This window comes from Panthera leo, chromosome D4, assembly GCF_018350215.1.
Source record: "Panthera leo isolate Ple1 chromosome D4, P.leo_Ple1_pat1.1, whole genome shotgun sequence".
Lineage (NCBI taxonomy): Eukaryota > Metazoa > Chordata > Mammalia > Carnivora > Felidae > Panthera > Panthera leo.
Window position 1 is genome coordinate 84,103,810 of NC_056691.1, and position 20,501 is coordinate 84,124,310.

General features: G+C 41.1%; 1 protein-coding gene across 10 annotated transcripts in view; it reads right to left on the minus strand.

Moving 5' to 3' along the window:
• The window catches only part of MAPKAP1 (MAPK associated protein 1), a 274,415-nt gene that overhangs the window by 98,829 nt on the left and 155,085 nt on the right, over window positions 1-20,501 (minus strand). For all 10 annotated transcript variants that reach the window (XM_042912768.1, XM_042912767.1, XM_042912771.1 and 7 more), the window contains one exon: window positions 13,519-13,695. In XM_042912768.1, coding sequence (XP_042768702.1) covers window positions 13,519-13,695 — 177 coding nt within the window. The remainder of the gene's footprint in view (window positions 1-13,518; window positions 13,696-20,501) is intronic.

The window sequence follows — 20,501 nt, forward strand, 5'->3', positions numbered from 1 at the left end:
AGCACTGAAATGTAAAGTGCCTGGTGCATTTATAAACTTGGGGGTATTTGCTCTGGCTCTAGGCCAGTGCGTGTTTGGAACAAACGCCAATCATCTGCGTTCAGACTTGTCTTCCCCTGCTCTCTCCTCGGAAGTCAGTATGCGCTCCATCTGTGACAATATGTTGGGCGATGGGTGAGTGGGGCCTAAAAGGGAACACAAGTTCTCGGGTATGTGCAACCTAGTACTGGGCTACATCTCATGAACCTCCATCTACCTGGGGTCCACCTGAACTATTTCAGATTGGAGCCCGCTTATAAATTGCTTACGTTCTCTTCTAATCTGCTGCTGGCTGACAGCATTATTTCAAACCAATACGTTTATCTTTTGTAGCAAAGGCAGACCAGGAGCTCAAAAGAAAGCCTGGCGTTTGGACTAACTTCCATAAATTAAAAGTGTCCTTTGGAAAGATTTTTGAACAGAGGAAAATCCCTAGTCTGTATTTTTCTGTCATTTTACCAAAACGTACCTGGGTGACAAGGTTAAAGCAAGCAGAGGAAATCCCTGGCACTTATCATCCACAGGCATTACTGATAAATTGTGTGGTGGAGGAATAAAGGATTACCTTCTGTATTTTTTCATTACACTTTTCTTTTGTTACAGAATACATAAATCCATTGTGGCACAATGTAATATGTATCACCGCACTACACCTGCGGACGCTTCCGAGCGGCTGCCATGTCTGTGCAGTCAGGAATGATAAGTGAACCACCCGTGAATGTTAACGATAGTGATCATTCTGAGGTAACTCGGCTCTCCATCTTCCTTTACAGCCTCCGTGCTGAAGCCAGGGTAGCAAGGTTCACGAGAGGAAAATGAAAACAACAGTGAAGGGAAGGGGCACGCACGGCGCTCAGAACGTGCCTTCACGAGTGCGCGGTGTCTTACTCTGGGGCTCCGTTTCGGTACAATCGTGCACATTAAAAGGAGAAAGAGGTCGTGACCCATACACGGCACACTCAACCAGACCTAATGAAAGCTTCCTCAGGCCAGCCTCCCACACCACTCGCTTCTCTCCCTCCAGGCGAACACCAGCTTTGGCTCTTGCTTCAAGTCTACAGCACTTAAGGGGGCAAACTGCTTCTAGAATACAAGAGGACAGAATATAAGTGGTTCTCAGAAGACATCTAAGTGCAACTGTTAAGTTATGCTCCCATTTAATAAATGGATATGGAGACTTGCTTCCACAATTTTCAGCTTCACTTCCAAACATTCTGGGTTTTATGCCTCATTTCTTTATATCCAGGAATTTTTATGGGCTTTCTAAAAAGTCTATTGAAATACATCTTTTAGCGCCGCTTTTATTTAATGTTGGGCGTTGGGTCTGCGGTTGAGAAGACAGTGATTTCGAGGGACAGGCTGGCAGCAGGCAGGTAGGGTGCTAGTCCGGCCTCCCTTCCGTGTGGCCCTGCATTCCAATCCCTGAGGTGTGACCCGTGCTGGGGGTGACTAGCCTTTGGACAGACAGGCGGATGGATAGACAGATGGGCTACGGACCCGGAGTCTCGGCTCAGAAACTGCTCTTCCTCCTGCTCCCCTCGTGGGTAGACAGCTTGTTTTCCATCCCAGCAGGGCACTCTGGGGGCACCGAGCAGAAGCAGCTGCCCTCCAAGCCCCCTGGGCTGTCGGGGCTGGGTCTAGGACGAGGCGCCACTTTGGGGAGCTGACTAAATGCTGCCAGGAGTGCTTCAGTCAATTCAAAGTTACGTCCTGTCAAGTCTCGTAACCACTGAAAAACGTATGGGCATTTCAAAAAGAGATTACTCACTTGAGGAATTCAGCTCTGTCCCAGTGCAAAGCCACTCAGTTACCAGAGGGAAGTTTGTATACCAGCATTAACCTAACAGGACGAGCATTTCTCTCGTGAGTATTAAACCAGAGGTGACGGGCACAGAGCGGAAGGAGGGGCACAGGGTCCTTATCTGAAAAGCTTAGATTCTATTTACAGGGACAGAGCTGGAACCAGAATCCACGTTGGAAGGCAACTTACTGGAGAGGAAAACACAGGGGCTGGGAATTAAATACCCTTTGGTTCAAATCCTGGTTCTACAGTTCACCAAGATGTTGCCTCAACATGTGGGAACCTCAGCTGCATCCATGAAATGAGGAGGCCACTTCCCTACAGAATTGTCAGGGAGGATAAAATAGACAGTACACGCCAAGCACCTGGCACTAAGTTTGGCAAACGGCAAAGGAACTTAGAAATGTCAGTTCTCTTGTGTTCTCCTAATTCCAGATCACCGCTCCAAGACAAGAGGCCCCATTTACCCCCTCTCTCCTACCCTATCAGCAGAGATTGCTTATTGGGGGAGCGGGTACTAACCATTGCTTGTAATTGGTAACACAGGGCCATTAAAACGTGCAATTTGCTGGGCATGTTGGCAACAGTCGGGGCACTGTAAGCAAACTATCTCTGGCCTGGGCATCAAACCCCCTCTTGAAGCTCACAGAAGAGCACCCTGGGCTCAGTTTTCAAGGCTCTCATTTTTGGGACAGTAAACCAGGGAAGCAGGTATACTGCACCTCAGCTTAACTCGCTGGCTTTGGAGAGGGACGATGGAAGTCAAAAATCATGGTGGTGGTGCAGAGAAATTCAATGAGACTTATTAAGAGCTTTCTGAGCTGCAAGTACAAGATATTATTCAACAATTACAATAGTAATAGCAGCAACTACTATCTACTAGACGTTGACTATGTGCCAGGTGCTATGTTAAGCTTTAAAAATCTGTATTAACTCATTCAATCCTAAAATAGGTGCTATTATTGTATCCATTTTATGGAATCTGAGGCTGGAGGCAGAATTTGGGAATTTACCTGAACTCACTCATCTATTAAAGATCCTAATTTTGGATTCGGAAATCACCAATATGGTCCCTAACACAAATAGCACAGTCCAGGGGAGAGAAACACAAAGAAACAAACAAAGAACTATAGTTCTTCGTGATAAGCACAAAGATGTAGGCCAGATCAGAGTGCTACCAAAACACACAGGCACTGGGGAAGGGGAAGGGGATCAGAAAAGCTTCTTGATGGAGATATCTCAGAACACAGTGGTCATTTCCCTCTATATCCTGCTAAGAACGAGGGTGGTGACCGAGAGGCGGCAGAACACAGCAAGTCTAGAGTAGAGCCTGCTCTGGTGTCCAGCTCTGCCTTCCCAGGATAAATGATATACTCTCTCTAGCTTCCAGTTTCCTCATCTACAAAATAGGGCTAATTCTTAGGATTGTAAGATTGTTGTGAGGGCTTAATACTTCTAAAGTAGTTAACATTAATACCTGTCTACAATAAATGTTTAATAAACAACAGTTAATATAATAATTACGGGCTTTTCTTAGAAAGGAAGTAATAAATGATGAGACGATGACAGCTGTGAACATTTATTGAGCACTTACTTTGTTCACTTAACCCTTCCAGAAAAAGTAGGTGCTATTATCAGTCCCATTTTAAAATGGAGGAAATTGAGGTTGGGCAAGGTTAGGACACTTGCCTGGAGCTACACAGCTACGTAGAAGACCCAGGAATTGAACCCAGGGCAGCCAGACACCAAAGTCTGAGTTTTAAACCCCTCTGTAGCCCAGAAAGGAGCCTTGAGGACTCAGGGGAAGAAGTGACTTCCAGATAGCATACCCTCCCGATTGGAACTACCGACCAGTCTGGGGCAAAGGTTCAACTTCCACTGTGACATTCAGTTTGGTTATAAAATGTCCCAACTGTTAGACTAACCATATGAACTACGAGATCCCTTTTTAAAAGCCCTTGAAGAACGTCATGGTTTCTTGAGCCACAGTCTCGGTTTGTGGAAGTGGGAAAAGGCTGCCAAGAGGAGCACTCGATTCTCCAGTCCTGACCAGGCCGTAATAGTGATGAAGACACACTCCTCCAGCTCCCAGCCTGCACGGGTCCCAACTCCATGCATGTTCATCCTCTAGCACTTCAAAGTAGAAAATGAAAATATATGAGCAAGAGAAAGCCTTGTAATAACTGCAGCATGCCTGCTTTAAAGCAAGCCCTTCGGGTATTACTTTATCCATAAAGAGAGTTTACACTAGTGTGAATGCCACATTTTGTTTCCCCTTGCACTGACAAAAATTTTTTTTTTAAGATCAAAGCATATTGTGTGAGTATGTGATGTTTGACATTGGACAAAGTACTCTTTTTCAAAACAGACATTTTCCAAAAACATAACTCGCTAGACTAATGGGCAGTGAGAAGCCAAAATGACTGCCCTCCGCCTTCTCCTTGTGTATCTTTGCCAGAGTCCTTGGGACTTGCCAAATCCGGTCATGCCTGCTTAGCTTGCTCGACTGATTGTGCCAGAAAAGAAAATAAGACACAGATGTATTTGAGCTCTTTGAGATGCCAGTAAGAGAGACAGCTAATGGCTTCATTTCGACCCTCCCCTTCCAGCTGGGCACAGGTGGGGGATAATGAGGTCCCTCTCCCTAATCAAACTCAATTATTTACTACTCTATATAACCGCAAAGACATTCACATTCAGTTCAGAATATAAAACACACCGTGGGCTACTTCCAACCACTGCCACTGGGTATTTATAACAAACTCAAGTGGCTAACAGTTTGCCTTGGCAGGAGTTTAAGTGTGTAAAGTTTTGCAAACTGTTTCTGTTCAAATATGTCCTGCTGAAATGGGGTCCCAGGCGGGGTTCCATAACTGTCAGGTCAGTGAACTGCATAACATCTGAGAATGTATTCACCATGCAGTGCAGACAGGATCTGGAAATCAAACGCTTCGTTCTGTTGCAACCTTCTGAGAAGCATCACAGTTTTTTCAACAGCAAGACTGACATTGTATTAATAAACATTACAAGTCACTAGCCTGACATGTACATAGCAGCAGCTGACAGACTCCAACATAAGCTGAGGGGAGAACAGAGGAAATCAAAATGAGACATAGTGACTAAACATGGCCAAAGGGGGTGGATCATGAAACAAATCACATTAATGTCAGAAATGTGAGCCCTAAACTTTTAAGATATATAGAAACTAAAGCAACAAACTGGTCTAATTTTTGGATACCAAAGTAAGTTGATGGCTATCTAAAATGTGTGCTTTTATTGTAGGAACAAAGCGTATCCTGGCACAATTTCAAGACATTCCAGTGAGCAAAACATACATATTTAGCTTGTCTGACCTTTAAATTCTTAGAAGTATGTAATTAATGCTTTCCATCTTTATTACTTGCTCCAATATTTCTGTCACTTTAAACAGACACAAAGAAAAATCTTTTCTGTTCTCTAGACAGTAGCTGTTGCCAAAAAGGAAATCAAGTCAGATTCACAAATACAAAATTAAACAGGCTGCATATGTTACATTTCCATACACGAGGACAATCTGGACAATGAAAATGTTTGCTAATACAACAGAATGAAAAGAAACAACACACAGTTGGTCCTCTATGACTTGAGCAAACAATAAATAAATAGGAAATTTATACCCATATTGTCAGGCCTGGTTACAAAGGATACAGGCATCGGTTTTTCTTTTCCCCTTATCCTATTTAGCTCTGCCCCTTACCAAACTGTATGACCTTGAGCAAATAACTACCTGTCTCTGATCCTCAGCTCATATATTATAAAAATGAGTTTCTTATAAGGAATAAATGAGATAATGGCTACTAGAGGCACTAAACTGAGTGAGTGTAAAAAAGGCTCATTTCGTTTTTGTTTTTGTTTTTTCTCTCCAAACCACAAAGCAGTATCACATAAGAGTAGGAGAGGCTTCAAACTGATGATATCTTTTCCAAAAGGTCTGGTCGCTTTGGGTACACTGTGGAGATCTCATCAAGAGGGTCTACTAAAACTACCAACCCTTGAAAATGCCCAGGTACGGCAAAGAGCAATGAATCTAGGCCATGCCTCTGAAAAAGCAGCTAACCTTTCTCTTTATGCGGAGCCGAGAGAAGCCACAGCAGTCTCTGGGAACCCTCTGGGCTACAATACAATGTCCAAGGCAGCCCAGCTTCTGGCAGAAGACTGTCTACTGACTACCCAGTGATCCATTTCCCAAACAGGAAAATCCTACCTGGATTCTATTTGCTCTGCTCTGTAGCTGTTAGCTACAAAGGTTCCTTCCCCATGCCTATCTGATGTATCAAACATTTTAAGTCAATACATGTATAGGAGAGAAGTTTAATTGTTCTTACTGACTTCTGATTAAGGGGGTCTGTCCATTTTATTGGTTTGGACTTTTCTTCCCTTTTTAAAACCCTTCTTCCCCCTTCCCGAGTAGGAGCCCAGTGTGAAATGTCAATGTCACCACATGTAATGACACCATCACAGTTGCTATCATCACTGCCATTTTTTTTTTAAGAAGTTTTATTCATTCTTGAGAGAGAGACAGAGCATGAGTGAGGGAGGGGCACAGTGAGAGAGGGACACAGAATCCGAAGCAGACTCCAGGCTCCGAGCTGTCAGCACAGAGCCCGACGCAGGGCTCAAACTCACAAACCGTGTGATCATGACCTGAGCCGAAGTCGGACGCTCAACCGACGGAGCCACCCAGGCGCCACTGCCACTTTTAAACTCAATTCAGTTCCATGAGTTCTGATTGAATTGGCCCTGTACTGGGGCTTGGGGAGGTGGGGGGGCAGGGACAAAGCAGGCTCCTCCCCTGTTCACTCCAAGATCTCATTCTCCCTTGTCCCACTATGGCTAAGGGCCCAGCAGGCCTTGGTTTGGTCACTGCTGGCATGAAGTACTTCCTGGGATACTAGGCACCAGCAGAGCTCTAGCTATTTAGTTTTGGGGGCCAACCATATGCTCCCCCATACTTCTGCCCCCTACTTCTCTCCTTCTACACTCCTGATACCTAAACACCTTCAATGCGTAGGCTCAGAGCAGCTAGCAGTCAGCAAGTCAGGGACTCCTGTTTACATGCACATTTGATCTGTCCAAAATCAATCAGGAACAATGGATATCTTAGAAATCCACTTGCCGGGGCGCCTGGGTGGCTCGGTCGGTTAAGTGTCTGACTTCGGCTCAGGTCATGATCTCACGGTCCATGGGTTCAAGCCCCGCGTCGGGCTCTGTGCTGACAGCTCAGAGCCTGGAGCCTGCTTCAGATCCTGTGTCTCCCTCTCTCTGTGACCCTCCCCCATTCATGCTCTGTCTCTCTCTGTCTCAAAAATAAATGAACGTTAAAAAAAAAAAAATTAAAAAAAAAAAAAGAAATCCACTTGCCTGTCTGGAAAAGGAGAGAGTTTCCATTAGAACGCAACTAATTTGCAAATTTTTAGCATAATCCATGCTCCTTTCCTAGACAACAACTCTATTTCCTGAGTCTCCTCTGACCAAGGGCTCCGGCAGGGAAAGGCTCGTCTAGCCCTGACTTGGTAAGAACATCAGAGGCTACTCAGCTTCACATTCTTTTCCACAGAACACTTTGCCAGTTAGGGATTCATTTAAGTTAATTAGTTCCTCTTTCTAAACATAAATAATTATATAATTTAGTAAGTGATTATCTTGTCTGATGGAAGAAAGTGAAGGTTTAAATTTTCTTTTGTGTGAAGAAACATATTTTCTAATTTTTCTATGATGGACATGTATTCATTATGCAATAAATAACCGAAAGAAAAGTTAAACCCCATGCACACCTTAGTGTGAATTATTCAGCCTAAATCTCTGACCGAAATAACAAAAAAAGCAACTATGTAACACTTCCTACATAACTGGGTCTGAGCTAACTTCATAGCTACATTTCCTACCTGAGGTTCAAGGGCCCCCAGGCCTAACAGATGAATTCACAGGCTAAGTTTCAGAATTTAAAAATTTTGCTTTTAGTTTAATGAAAATCACACACACACACACACACACACACACACACACACACATACATATGGATCATATACCTGATATATATTTAGAAAAGCAATATTATATATGGATTATATATATAATAACTTATACAATAAATAAATACAGAGAGAGATTTGGGCCACTCATAGCCTTCCACGTTCCCCATTCTCCACCCAGTTGGAGGAGCCTTGAATCGCTGCTTAGAGGAAAAATACCCAGGAGGGCAACCAGACCCTCCTTAGACAGATCTGAACAAGAAATAAACTTACTAGTAAGCCAGGGTCAACAAACCTACTCCACCCCCATTCGTTGATGTATTGTCGTCTATGACTACTTTCTTGCTACTATGGCAGACGTGAGTTACAGAGAGGTATGGCCCACAAGCCTAAAATATTTACTACTTGGCCCTGTATAGGAAAAGTCTGCCAACTTGTTGGATGAGGTGGTGAGATTTGGAGGGCTGTGTGTTCCAGCAGCTAGAGTTATTTAACATCACTAATAGACTCAAAGCCAAATGACATCACTGCAAGCTGCAGGCAAAAACACTGTGGTGATGGGAGAAGTGGGCACAAGGCTCTCCCTGTGGCACAGGCGTGCTGACCTCTGAAGAAGTCATGCCCTGCAGTGCCCAAGTCACACTGTGTACAGGTATCAATTAGGCAGAGAGCCCATTTAGGTACAGACCAATCGACAACTTCAGAAAGTAGGGTGATCAATTATCCTGGGGCTGAGGGGTGGGGGTTACTGGGTATAGACTCTGAATTTCAAAACAGAGAAAGTCCTGGGCAAACTGACATAAACTGGTTATCCTTGCAGAAATGCTCTTTACTATTTCCAGTAAAGCACATTTAAAATTGGGGGAAGGGATGCACTATAAATCAACCGGCTCATTAAAATAATGGACTAGTAGTTAAAAATACACTCATTGTTTAAAAGGACAAATATTAATACGGTAATCAACGTTTCGTATGAAAATCAAAAACCTCAAGTTGACAAGTAAAACATTCAACACCCATTAAATCCAACATCAGTGATTTAATTTCAGCAAAACATCATCTGTTGCATTTAAGTTGTTAATTGTATTTTATTAATGTTATAGTTTTATTTGCATTAAATTTGTAATTTTGTTTGGGTTGCATAAAAGCATGGAATTTATAGCTAGAGTTTTACATTTATATGTATTTAAGTAACACTACAATAAAACGAATTTGGGCAAACATTGAGGCTTCAGGAGAATTCGTTTTCCTTTGAAAGAAAATTACATTTAATAAAATTCCTCACAACAATATCATCAGGTAGTTAATATTCCCCTCATTTTACAGATGAAGACACGGAGACTACAGTCATGTAGCAAAAGTCATCTGTGAAACTGAAACTTGCACCCAGGTCAGGCTAACTACGCTCAAAGTCTGTGCGGCCTCACTTGGAGTGGGGAAAAGATGGTATACGGGAGCCTCGTGGTTGGGTGTGAGGGCCTCTGAAAGCCAGAAGGCAACCTAGGAACTGCACGGTATTCAGAAGACAGGAAGAGGCCAAGTGGGCTAAAAAAAAAAAAAAAGTGAGGCAGGACAGAAAGTTTGGCCAGGGTCCCTCCCAGGAGCCCACAGACACCTAAAGATTCATCCATTCCTTCTCTAAGAAGCCCTGTGCTGGCTGCTAAGGATATAGAGATAACTGAGACTGTAGGCACCCTGCCTTCAAGGAATTTGTGGTCTTGCCACTGTCTCTTAAAGGATGTCTGTCCATAAGAGGACGGATTTGAAAGTCTACAGATCTGCAATCTCCACCCCTGCCCATACTCAGCAAAAGTTAGCCCAACAGCAAGCTGGGCAGAGTCTACCCACACTCAGCCCCTCTCTGTTAGAAAACTGAAAGGAGGGGAAGAAGAAAAATGTAGAAGCAGCAAAGAGATCTATTCAATAAGCTACCCATTCAAGAAATACTTGTGGCATACCTACCACAGTAATGGAGCTATGCTGGGTCTTCGTGGGGCATAAATGATCCAGTTCTTGCCCTCGACGAGTGTTTAGTTATAACAACAATAACTGCAGCAGACAGACAAACAGGCCCTTTTCTAAGTGCTTTACATATATTAGCCCCTTCAATCCTCACAGGGGCTCTATGAGGTAGGTATTATTATTATTATTCTCATTTGATTGGGCCACAAAAAAGTTAAGCAATTCATCCAAGATCTCAATCTCTCTCTCTCTCTCTCTCTCTCTCTCTCTCACACACACACACACACACACACACACACACACACACACGCACACACTCACACACAGTACTAAGGGTAATGTCAGGATTGGCACCCAAGCGTTCTGGCTCCAGAGGCCACCATGCTCTTATCTACTACACTATAGTATATAGTAGCTGAATGCTGGCCTCAATACAGTGGGATTCCCTGCCGCCATCCTCACCCTTAGCAGGGTGTCACAAAGAGCGTGGACTTTGAAGTCAGACGTGGGGGCGAAGCCCGGCCTGAGAGCAATCCTTGTCAGCCTCAGTTTTCATGTCTCTAAAACGGTCATAATCAAAACTGGGCTATTTTCAGATTAAATGGAATAACGTATAAATTGTTTCAATTAGTAAATACTAATTCACTTCTTATTGTCAAAACTTAGCTCCCTCTTTCTGGCTCAGTTCAGGGTATTCCCATACATCCCTGCCCATTCTCCCCTGGGAGAGAGACGCAAGGAGGAAAGGGAGAAATGAAGAAAAGGAGTGATGGCTTTACTTATTTTGCTGAGACTTCACTCTCTTGAAACTATGAACACATCCCTGGTAACTCTTGAAAGTCTGCTCTGTCCTGCTTTAGCAGGAGAGGCTTTTCTAACTTAAAATATAGACCAGAAAGGTGAATGGAAGGTTGCTGAGGCAAGAAAACACACACAGGGCAAATGGTCAGTAATCTGTACTATTTCATCAGACAACTGAGAAAAAGAAGAAACAGAAAATGTACTGACACTTTTGTTCTAAATGCTCACATATAAAGATTTTACTTTACCTTGTGCTTTTAGAAACACTCCAGGAATGTTGAATAAGCTCTCTAAAACTTTAAATAGAAAGAGGACTGACTAGTGTGTGTGTGTATTTGGGAGTGGGAGTGCAGGGATGGGAGTAGTTCAGGAAAAACGTAAGAGTGTTAAGTTTAAAGCCGCTGCTGTTACTCTCTACCTCTCTCCCCTCCCTCATCCCATTCTCCAAAAGCTGGAGTTCATAGACACTGTGTAGTCTTTAGATGCTTCTCCTGGGGAGGTATGTCTGGCCTACCTCCAACCCCAACCCCCAACTATTGAAAATCACTGATTTAAAAACACTTGTTTTAAAAAGGACTTTCAGTTCAAAAGAATGCTATGGTCATATGTTAATATTTATGTAGTAAAAATTATGTGCTAATGAGAACAACTCTTCCAGTCATCTATAAATAAATGAAATGCAAGTGGAAACTATTGAAATATCCCTATACATATCTTTGAGAGTGAAAAGAGAAAAGTTCTAATGACACTCTGTGATGGTAAGACTTTGAAGATGCGTTTATGAATTCTATTGGTAGCACTGTAAATCGGAACATCTTTCAGAAAGCTACATGTCAATACAAAGCCAAGTCTAAAGATGTTTCTATTCTGACCAATGATCCTACTCACAGGAAAACTTCCTAAGGAGGTTATTCAACAGAAATAAAAGGGACAGAGATAAAAACTATTATTATAGAATCACTTATTAAAACCAAAGCAAATAAACAATCTAAACATCCCGTGAAAGGCCTCTGATGCAGCCTGTACCTTTCTCTATTGTACTGCTCAGCACATTTTAATGATCTGACGACTTGTCCCCCCCACTAGGTAGCGTGTGCTCCATGAGCAAAGGGGTTGTCTCTGTCTAGATTCTTGGCACATAATAAATGCAGATTGTAGGAACTAAGAGCAGATATCAAATATTTGCAATTTTAAGTAAGAATAACACAATATGTACACTAGAAGTGAAACTATAATATACATATATTGGAAATGGTGATACAAAAATGAAAACAGTTATATTAGGGTGGAGGAATCACTGGATAACTTTTAAACTGCTTTCAATATTCTTTAACATTGCTGTTTTAGTGCCTCCCAAATAGAAAAGGAGGGAAAATATTTACTGTTCCATACATCAAACGTGACTTCATAGCAGGGATGAAATGGTAACTAGAAAAACTTGAGGAATCATCCCCTAGCTACCTGCCCGCCAAGCACTCAGTATTCTTTCTTTGTTCAAGGGTAGAGAGACCCCAACTACTCATATATCATAAGTAGCATAATCCTATTTTCAGTAAAAATTTGAAACAAAGGCAGTATGTTTTAAAGAGACAAGGAAAAGTCCTCTAAAGCAATCCTTCCTTTGGCTAGTGAATTTGCTGGTTCCTAACAGCAGGGGGTGCCAGAAGGATCACTATTGTTCCCAGGAGACGGCCAGTCTCAGTCTTGGTCAGAAAACGCTACGGATTTTCCTCTAACAGGGACCTCTGGGTAAAACTTGCCGTAGAGACTTGAATAAATAAAAATTATATTTTTATTTCCATTGACTTCTAACTGATAGTTACCATGTCCTTGAGTTATAAATGTAGTCAACAAACCCCAGTTGTATTGGCAGTACTAGTGACACTGCCATGAACAGAAAAAACACAGATGTCACAGCACACTACAGTTGTTGCAGATTTCCCAAGTAACATTTATACTCATCACTTAACTTTGAGGCGAGAGACTTCAGCAGTTACCGACAGACCTGCTGCCGTATCTTGGTATTAAATATCAGTAAAACTATGCATATTACTATATCACAGATTGGTTTAATAATTTCAGAAGTATTTAAATGTAATGGAATTCTCTTGTATTCCTGTGGATTTTATTTTCTGCATTCACAAACACTCTTCTGGAGAGGTGCCTGGGTGGCTCAGTAGGTTGAGCATCCTACTCATGATTTCAGCTCAGGTCATGCACAATCTCATGACTGGAGGGGTCGAGCCCCAAGTTAGGATCTACGAGCATGACAGCACGGAGCCTGCTTGAAGGATTCTCTCTGTCCCTCCATTGCTAGCATGCACACACACTCTCTCTCTCTCAAAAAAGAAAAAAGAAAAAAGAAAAAAACAAAACAAACCCTAAAAAATACTTTTCTGGAAAGGGTTTTTATAGGCTTTACCAGACTGCCAAAGGCACAGGAGAGTTAACACCTTATCAGTCTAAAGGAGGACAACTGAAAGGAAAACTCAAATTTGATTTGAACAAAATTGGAGAGAAGAAAATAAGTATTTTAAGTCACGAGACAAAAGTAGCTGCAACACACAGTTTTCATTTAGTGTGTAGTCTGTGAAGAGAAAGAGGGAAACTCAGAATTGCTGCTTCACAGGCTCCAAAGTACCCCACCCAGTATGTCCAGAGGCGTGGTTCACAGATATTACGTTCAGAGATCTGCCTAATGCAATTCCCTACTACAAAGCAGTCTGTGTTTAATCTAGGTACGGAGGCATAAAATACATTGCAAATGCTGTCCCCAACATCTCTGCAAGTAGTCACTATAAAGGGACATCCAGATACCTAATAATCATCCATACGATGAGCAAAACCAAAAACTCTAAAAGGCAGAGATGAGATACTGAAATTAGCAACAGGGTCAATACTCACATCCGCACAAAGAGTGACTCTTTGGATGTCAGACCAGGAGATGAATACTTTTCAACCAGGGCCAAAGTACTGAAGCCGAACTTATGAATGGGCTCGTTGGAATCCAGTGGGGGGAAGTCTGTGTCAACCTCCCCATCATCCTCAGCGATATGCAGGCAGTAGGCACTGACATTGTCACTGAAAGGAAAACCAAAACAGTGAGTGAATACCAGGGTGAAGGAGGGACAAGGAGATAAGAGGCTATAGTATACAGCAGGCAAACTGGGGCACTGCTCTTCTTTTACCCGAAAGCCTGGTGAAGCAGTAAGATTACCCTAAATCCTACTTCATTTGATAAAGAGAAAACATGGGAGTACAAAGGGGGAGAAAAGCAATGTGAAAGGAGGTCCTTTCTACTAATCTATTCTTCCAACAAATAGTTACTGAGCACCTGTTATAGATAAGACACAGAACTTAGTCCCTTAAATCAAAGATGATATTTAGTATCAGTCCTCAAGGAAGCTTATGGTATAGCGGGGGCGGGGGGGGGGGGGGGAAGTACTACGTTAGTTAAATATAAGTATAAATAAAATACACACAGCAAGTGTGATTCCACTGATCCACTCATTCCAAATACCAAAGACACTTAACAGAGTAAAAGCAAATAACCTGATTTATCCTGATGCAGATAAACGGCTCTCTCCATTGCTTCTAGACCTTTCTCCTATTCCTACAATGTCCAGTCTATACTCCCAGATTCCAGCCTTGCCCATTTTAGAGTCAACACACATTTCCTTCTCTTTCTTGGGCGGAGAAGTAAAAAGTTGATTTGCTGTAAAGGGGTGGGAAACTACCAACATAAAGACAATTTAAAACTTAAAAATCAATTAGAAGCACTTTAAAACACCTTGCTCCAAAGTTAAACTTGAAACTGCTTATCTGCTAACATTCAGAAACATGATCCTAATAGTTCACAAGGCAGTAGGGTTTTAAATTGTGCAGCTTAAATTTGGAATTTTAATTATATGATTGATGCTTAAATTAATTAATTGCAAAGTGTATGCTAATTGTTTAATTGGTTGCTTGATCTATATAGATCATTTTTTGAATTAAATGAGTTGATTTACAAAGTTTATTGATTGGATGTGACAATGAATTATTTCACTGACTACCTGATTTGCAATTTTCCCAATTAATTCACAAATCTTTAACTGCAACTCTAGTTATTGAGAGAGAGCCTACTTCAGGTGATCTATACTCAGTCTGTCATGACTAAGAGATATTTATTATATAAAACAGGTAATAAGGACAGATTAAAATTAATGGGAACTGTAAATTTGCTAAATGGATGGATAACAAGAAAGTAATCTGGCCATGTTTGTCACTATAAATTTCACGTATTTGCAACGCTGTTAAGAAATTTAAAATTCATCTCTGAATGATGTGGGAAACTTAGGGATCTTTGCAAGAGGTTGCTAACCACAAACACTAGACACCTATAGGAGAAGAAAGTCTGTTAGATAAGAAAAATGTCATGGTATAGTAGCTAAGAGCTTTGTGTCCAGAAAGACCTGAGTTTAAAACCTAAGCTCCAGTGCTCATGGACTATGTGATTTCAGAAAATAAGCTTCGCTTCCTTGAGTTTCAGTTTCTATTTCTTCTCCTTTTTTTTTTTTTTTTAACTTGAGAGAGAGAGAGAGAGAGAGAGAGAGCGCACAAGTGGGGGACAGGGGCAGAGAGAGAGAATCCCAAGCAGGCTCCACATTCAGTGCAAAGCCCGACGCAGGACTTGATCGCATAACCCTGGGATCATGACCTGAGCCGAAATCAAGAGTTGAATGCTCAACCGACTGAGCCACCAAGGCGCCCCTTAGTCTCTGCTTCTATAAAAAGACAAGAACCTAACTCAGAGGTAATTGTGAAGGTTAGATAACATATGTAGAGCCTACCATATAACAGAGGTAAAAAAATAAATGGTAACCATGGTACGGTATAGTATGGTAACTATATAATGAAGTCAGATGGAAAATAACTTCTACAGTTACATCAGTCCTTAAAGAGAAATTGTGGATGCATATTAGTGCCAACAAAACAACAACGAAACTAAGCGACACGTTCTGGAGTTAACATGTCCACTGTGCTCCAGCCTTGGGGCCACTGAGCCTCCAGGGTTTTATGAACAGGGCAGACACTGATGAAGCAGGCAATGGACAGCACACATTATTTATTGCCATGTAAATCGTCCCGAGGAATGTCTGTGATTCCCCAGCACCACAGAGGTTTCAAGGGCAAATAATAAGCCTATTGATCAAAGCAGAAAGCCAAACATTGGTATCAGAAGAATTCTGTTTTGATTGTCATGGGGTGCCCCCAAATCCCCTTCAAAACGAGCTCAACAAATGTCACAGGCTAAGATCTGAGGGCCAAAAGACTCACTGCTGCGTGTTACTATTCTCCTCAGTTTCTAAAAACAAAGTGTGAAATCATTTCTTCATTCAAGAAACTCACAAAGTACTGACCCTGCACTGTAGCCTGCTCTGCACGCTGGGAACACAGCAAAGAAAAGAAAGAATGATTTCCCCTATATTATACAAGACTAATGGGAGTCTTTTCTGAGTCATGAATAAAATTCAGCAGCAAACAGTACTCCAACCCTTTCGACCCCTTAACTGAACATCTGAGGGGAAAATGACTAAAACTCCACATTCTATTCAGGGACACAGTGGTTCCTTTGTGCCTTTGTAAAGGAATCATTAACAAAAAAGCTACCAAGGTATTTTGACTTCTAAAACCTCTTCAGGATTCCAACTTGGTACTAGAGCAATAGCCATTAGTATCATTAGCAACACTGACTGCTCTGTGGCAGACACTGTGCATAGTAGTACAGACAGATACTAAGCTCCCTGAATCTCCCCACCAACTCTCAGAGTCATTTCTTATGATTTCTGTTTTCCAAATCGGAAAAGGGAGGCTCGATGCGGTCAAATGGTTTGCTCCAGATTAAATAGTGTGTAAGCGACAGACTTGAGATTCAAACCCAGGCGGTTAAGAGCACTTACCCTTGACGCCCACCTATCCCTCTGCCAATTCCATGGTGTGTCTAGACTCGCCAAGGCCCTTGGGAGCCCCTGTTCCTACGCAAATGCCACGCGCTTTGAAAAGAAGGAGGAAAATGAGAAGCTTACAAAAAATGAGAAGCTTAGAAAGATTTATTTCAACTCCTCACTTTTACAGATGGGGAATAGATGGGTAGAAATGGGGAAGAACATGCCCACGGCGATCCAGTTAAAAGTGGCAAAGCTGGTTCTGAAGAACTCAGGTCTCCTCACTGCCATTCTATTACTCTTTGATCAAATCAGAAACAGGTGGCATTTTGAAATAGGGAGAGAAAATGGGGGAAGCTGTGGTCTATGACTCAAGAATCCCCCAAATACAGACATCTGGAACTGATAAAACAATGAAAACAGGGATGCCTCCTCCTTATGACCTAGTATGGTAGAATAAAGAGTGGTTTTGCAGTCAGATCTGCTTTGAATGCTAACTCAACCACTAACCAGCCATGTGACCAAATCTCTCTGAGCTGCTCCATTTTCTTATCTATAAAAAGCTTTCCCTGACTTCTCTAGGAGAATCATTTGATCCTCTAGGAGAATCCAAGCGATTCTCCTCTGTGGTCTTTCAGAACTTGATTAATACTTCTGCATATAGTTATCACATCTTTTTCTTATTTACTGTTCTGTGTTCTCCTAAAAAGCAGGGATCATTCTATCGTCTCTGCATCCTCACTGAGGAGGAAGATGGCTGGCACTTAACAAATATTTGTTGAATGAATGAATATATGAATGTATAGACTGAATCGCTCTACCCATGAAACACACATAAAGGGTATTATTAATGATGTGTGTGCTAATGAGGAGAAGTAATAAGCTTTTCTTTTTCTTTTTCTTGCTTGTCACGTTGATATCTGTTAACCAAATGGGGCTTTCTAGGCAATGCACATGTGCCAGAGATTGCAAACCAAGACAAAAGGAGAAGTCCCAGGAAGAGGTGAGGATCAAAGACGCATTTTTACGGTTCATCAAGATACAAGTACTGGCACCTCACTTTTTTTATGGAGAAAAAACACTGAGAAATTATTACGACTATGTAAAAATGTTTAATTATATGCATATAAAAAGCCTAGAAGGAAAGATCCCAAAAAGTTTACAAAGGTTATGTTTACAATTGAGCAACGAACACTTTTTTCCTGTCCCTTCCAGATGTCCCAGATGTCCCTTCCAGATAACTAAGTATAACTTTCATTTTCTTTTCTTTTTTTAAATTTTTTTTTTTTTAACGTTTATTTATTTTTGAGACAGAGAGAGACAGAGCATGAACAGGGGAGGGTCAGAGAGAGGGAGACACAGAATCCGAGACAGGCTCCAGTCTCTGAGCTGTCAGCACAGAGCCCGACGCGGGGCTCGAACTCACAGATCGCGAGATCATGACCTGAGCCGAAGTTGGCCGCCCAACCGACTAAGCCACCCAGGTGCCCCACATTTTCTTTTCTTTATAAAATACTTATTTTTTGATAAGGGTAATGCATGATTAGAAACATGGAACAATTTAGAAATACAGAACAGTACAAAGGTTGGGAAATCTCTCACCCCACTGTAAAATCACCTGTTCTAGAGACTCAGCATCTCCTGCCTCACCCACATCCCCTGATTCCTAAGTGGTCATTTTCTCTATCGAGTCCTGGAATTTATGGAGAAAATAACCATACATACCTGCTGCATAAGGATCTCATAAGGATTATGAGTTAATTAACTGTACAGTAGCTGGCATGAAGAAAGATTCTCACTTTGTCAAAATTTCTTCTACCACTCTTAAGCTTTTGATCACACAGAAGCAGAATTAACTAACAGAAGCATGGGGGACAGCATGAGATAGAGAACACTAAAAGTCCTATTTGTGAGTCACTATCAGGGATTGAGTAATGATAAAAGACTAATAGCCACCAGTTTGTTCTCCGTATTTAAGAGTCTTATTTTTTTCTTTTATCTTTTTCATTTGCTTTCTTAAATCCCACATATGAATGAGATCATATGGCATTTGTCTTTCTCTGACTTATTTCACTTAGTTATACCCTCTAGATCCATCCATGTTGTTGCAAGTGGCAAGATTTCATTCTTTTTTTTTTTTTTGGCTGAGTATTTTTCCATTTATATATATGTATACATGTGTCTATATCACGTATATATCACATTACATCTTCTTTATCCACTCATCTATTGAAGAAAACGTGGGTTGTTTTGTATCTTAGTTATGGTAAATAATGTGCAATAAAAACATAGGTGTCTTAAAAAGACATAGGTGTCTAAAAAAAGAGGCTTAATTTTAGAATTGGGTTAGCGTGGAAAAAGCAGGCCCTTCCAGGGACAATGATATTTGTGAGAAGACTGGAAGTTAGAACGGTGAATGGATGCAAAATGAAGCCTGTTGCCAAAAAGAGATCCTTCTGGAGGATGGACAGATCTCTCTCTCTCTCTCTCTCTCTCGCTCTCACATACATACACACACACACTCCGTCATTAAATGTACTCATTAACGCTTTGGAGATTTTATATTTATACAAATAAATGTATGTATAAACATATATCTAAATCTCCAAAGTGTTAATGAGTACAATTGAATTTCACTTATTCATGTTTTCACAAATAAGGCTAACAAAATTTTGCATTAGAAAAATTTATTTCATTTAATTGTTGATCAATATTCATTTCACATTCAAAGGCCAGTTTGGCTTTTATGAAGAGACAAAAGCCTGTAGTCCATATATAGATGGTATTTAATTCATATATGAAAATTCAGGAGCATTCCAGGAAGCATCCTAGATTTCTCCCAAATGTGATCTGACATGTTCAATTTGCTCATAAAAATTCACTTTTATCTTCAAAACATGCAAAATGTACTTAAGCATGATGGCTGGACAGATGAAATTTTGGGGGGGGGGGGGTTTGGATGAAAAATAAAAAGAGCACACGATTCTGCAATGTCCAGAACTCTTATTACTTGGGTCTTGCTATTTATTTTGATGACAGAATCATTATAAACAGTGCATCAGACATTATCAAGAGAAAAAAGGCCCTGAGGATTGCAGCTCAGAAGTTCATCTCTTTGAAGTCAGAGAAAAGACTTTTAAGACTGTCAAGATTTCCTCTTCTCCAAAATAAACTCCATAAATATAAAGTGAAAATTGATAAATAACATTTTAAGGTTTGTCAAGCCACAACCACATCACACAAGAATAGTTAAGTCTAAATTTTCTGGCAAAGAAGTTCTAAGGAGAAAATGCCCACTAATTTCCAAATGAAAGCAAGACCTTCTTAGTGTTTCATCTGAGCTCCTTTTTTAGATAGTTCCTATTGCTATGTCTTCAAGTTCATTGATTTTTTTCCTTTTGCGGTGTCTAATCTGCTCTTAAACTCATGCAGTATAGTTTCCATTTCAGATACTATACTTTGCATCTCTAGAAGTTCCATCTAGGTTTTCTTAAATATCTTCTATTTCTTTCCTCATCATGTTCATGTTTCCCTGTATTATCTTGAACATATGGAACATGTTTATAATAGCTATTTTAACATCCTTGTTTGCTAGTTCTGTCATTCTGGCATTTCTGGGAAGTCCTCTTTTCATATTGTTCTGAACCGGACATTTTTAAAACAAATTCACTTGGCAAAATTCTAAGTTTCAGAAACTCGTTCATTCTATTACAAACTGACCTTGAAAAGGTCCAGTAGGATCTTTCCGAAACACAACATGATACTGTCACTTCCCTGTTTAAAACCTTTTGCAACCTTTCAAATAAAAACAAAAGAGACCATTAATAGTACCTGGGTTCCATAAAGCCTTCCAGTATATTTTGCCCTGCTTTCAACTCAATCTCCTGACATTTCGGAACACACACCTTAAGCTCCATTCACACCACGTACTTGCAGTATCAGGTCCTAGCATATATACAC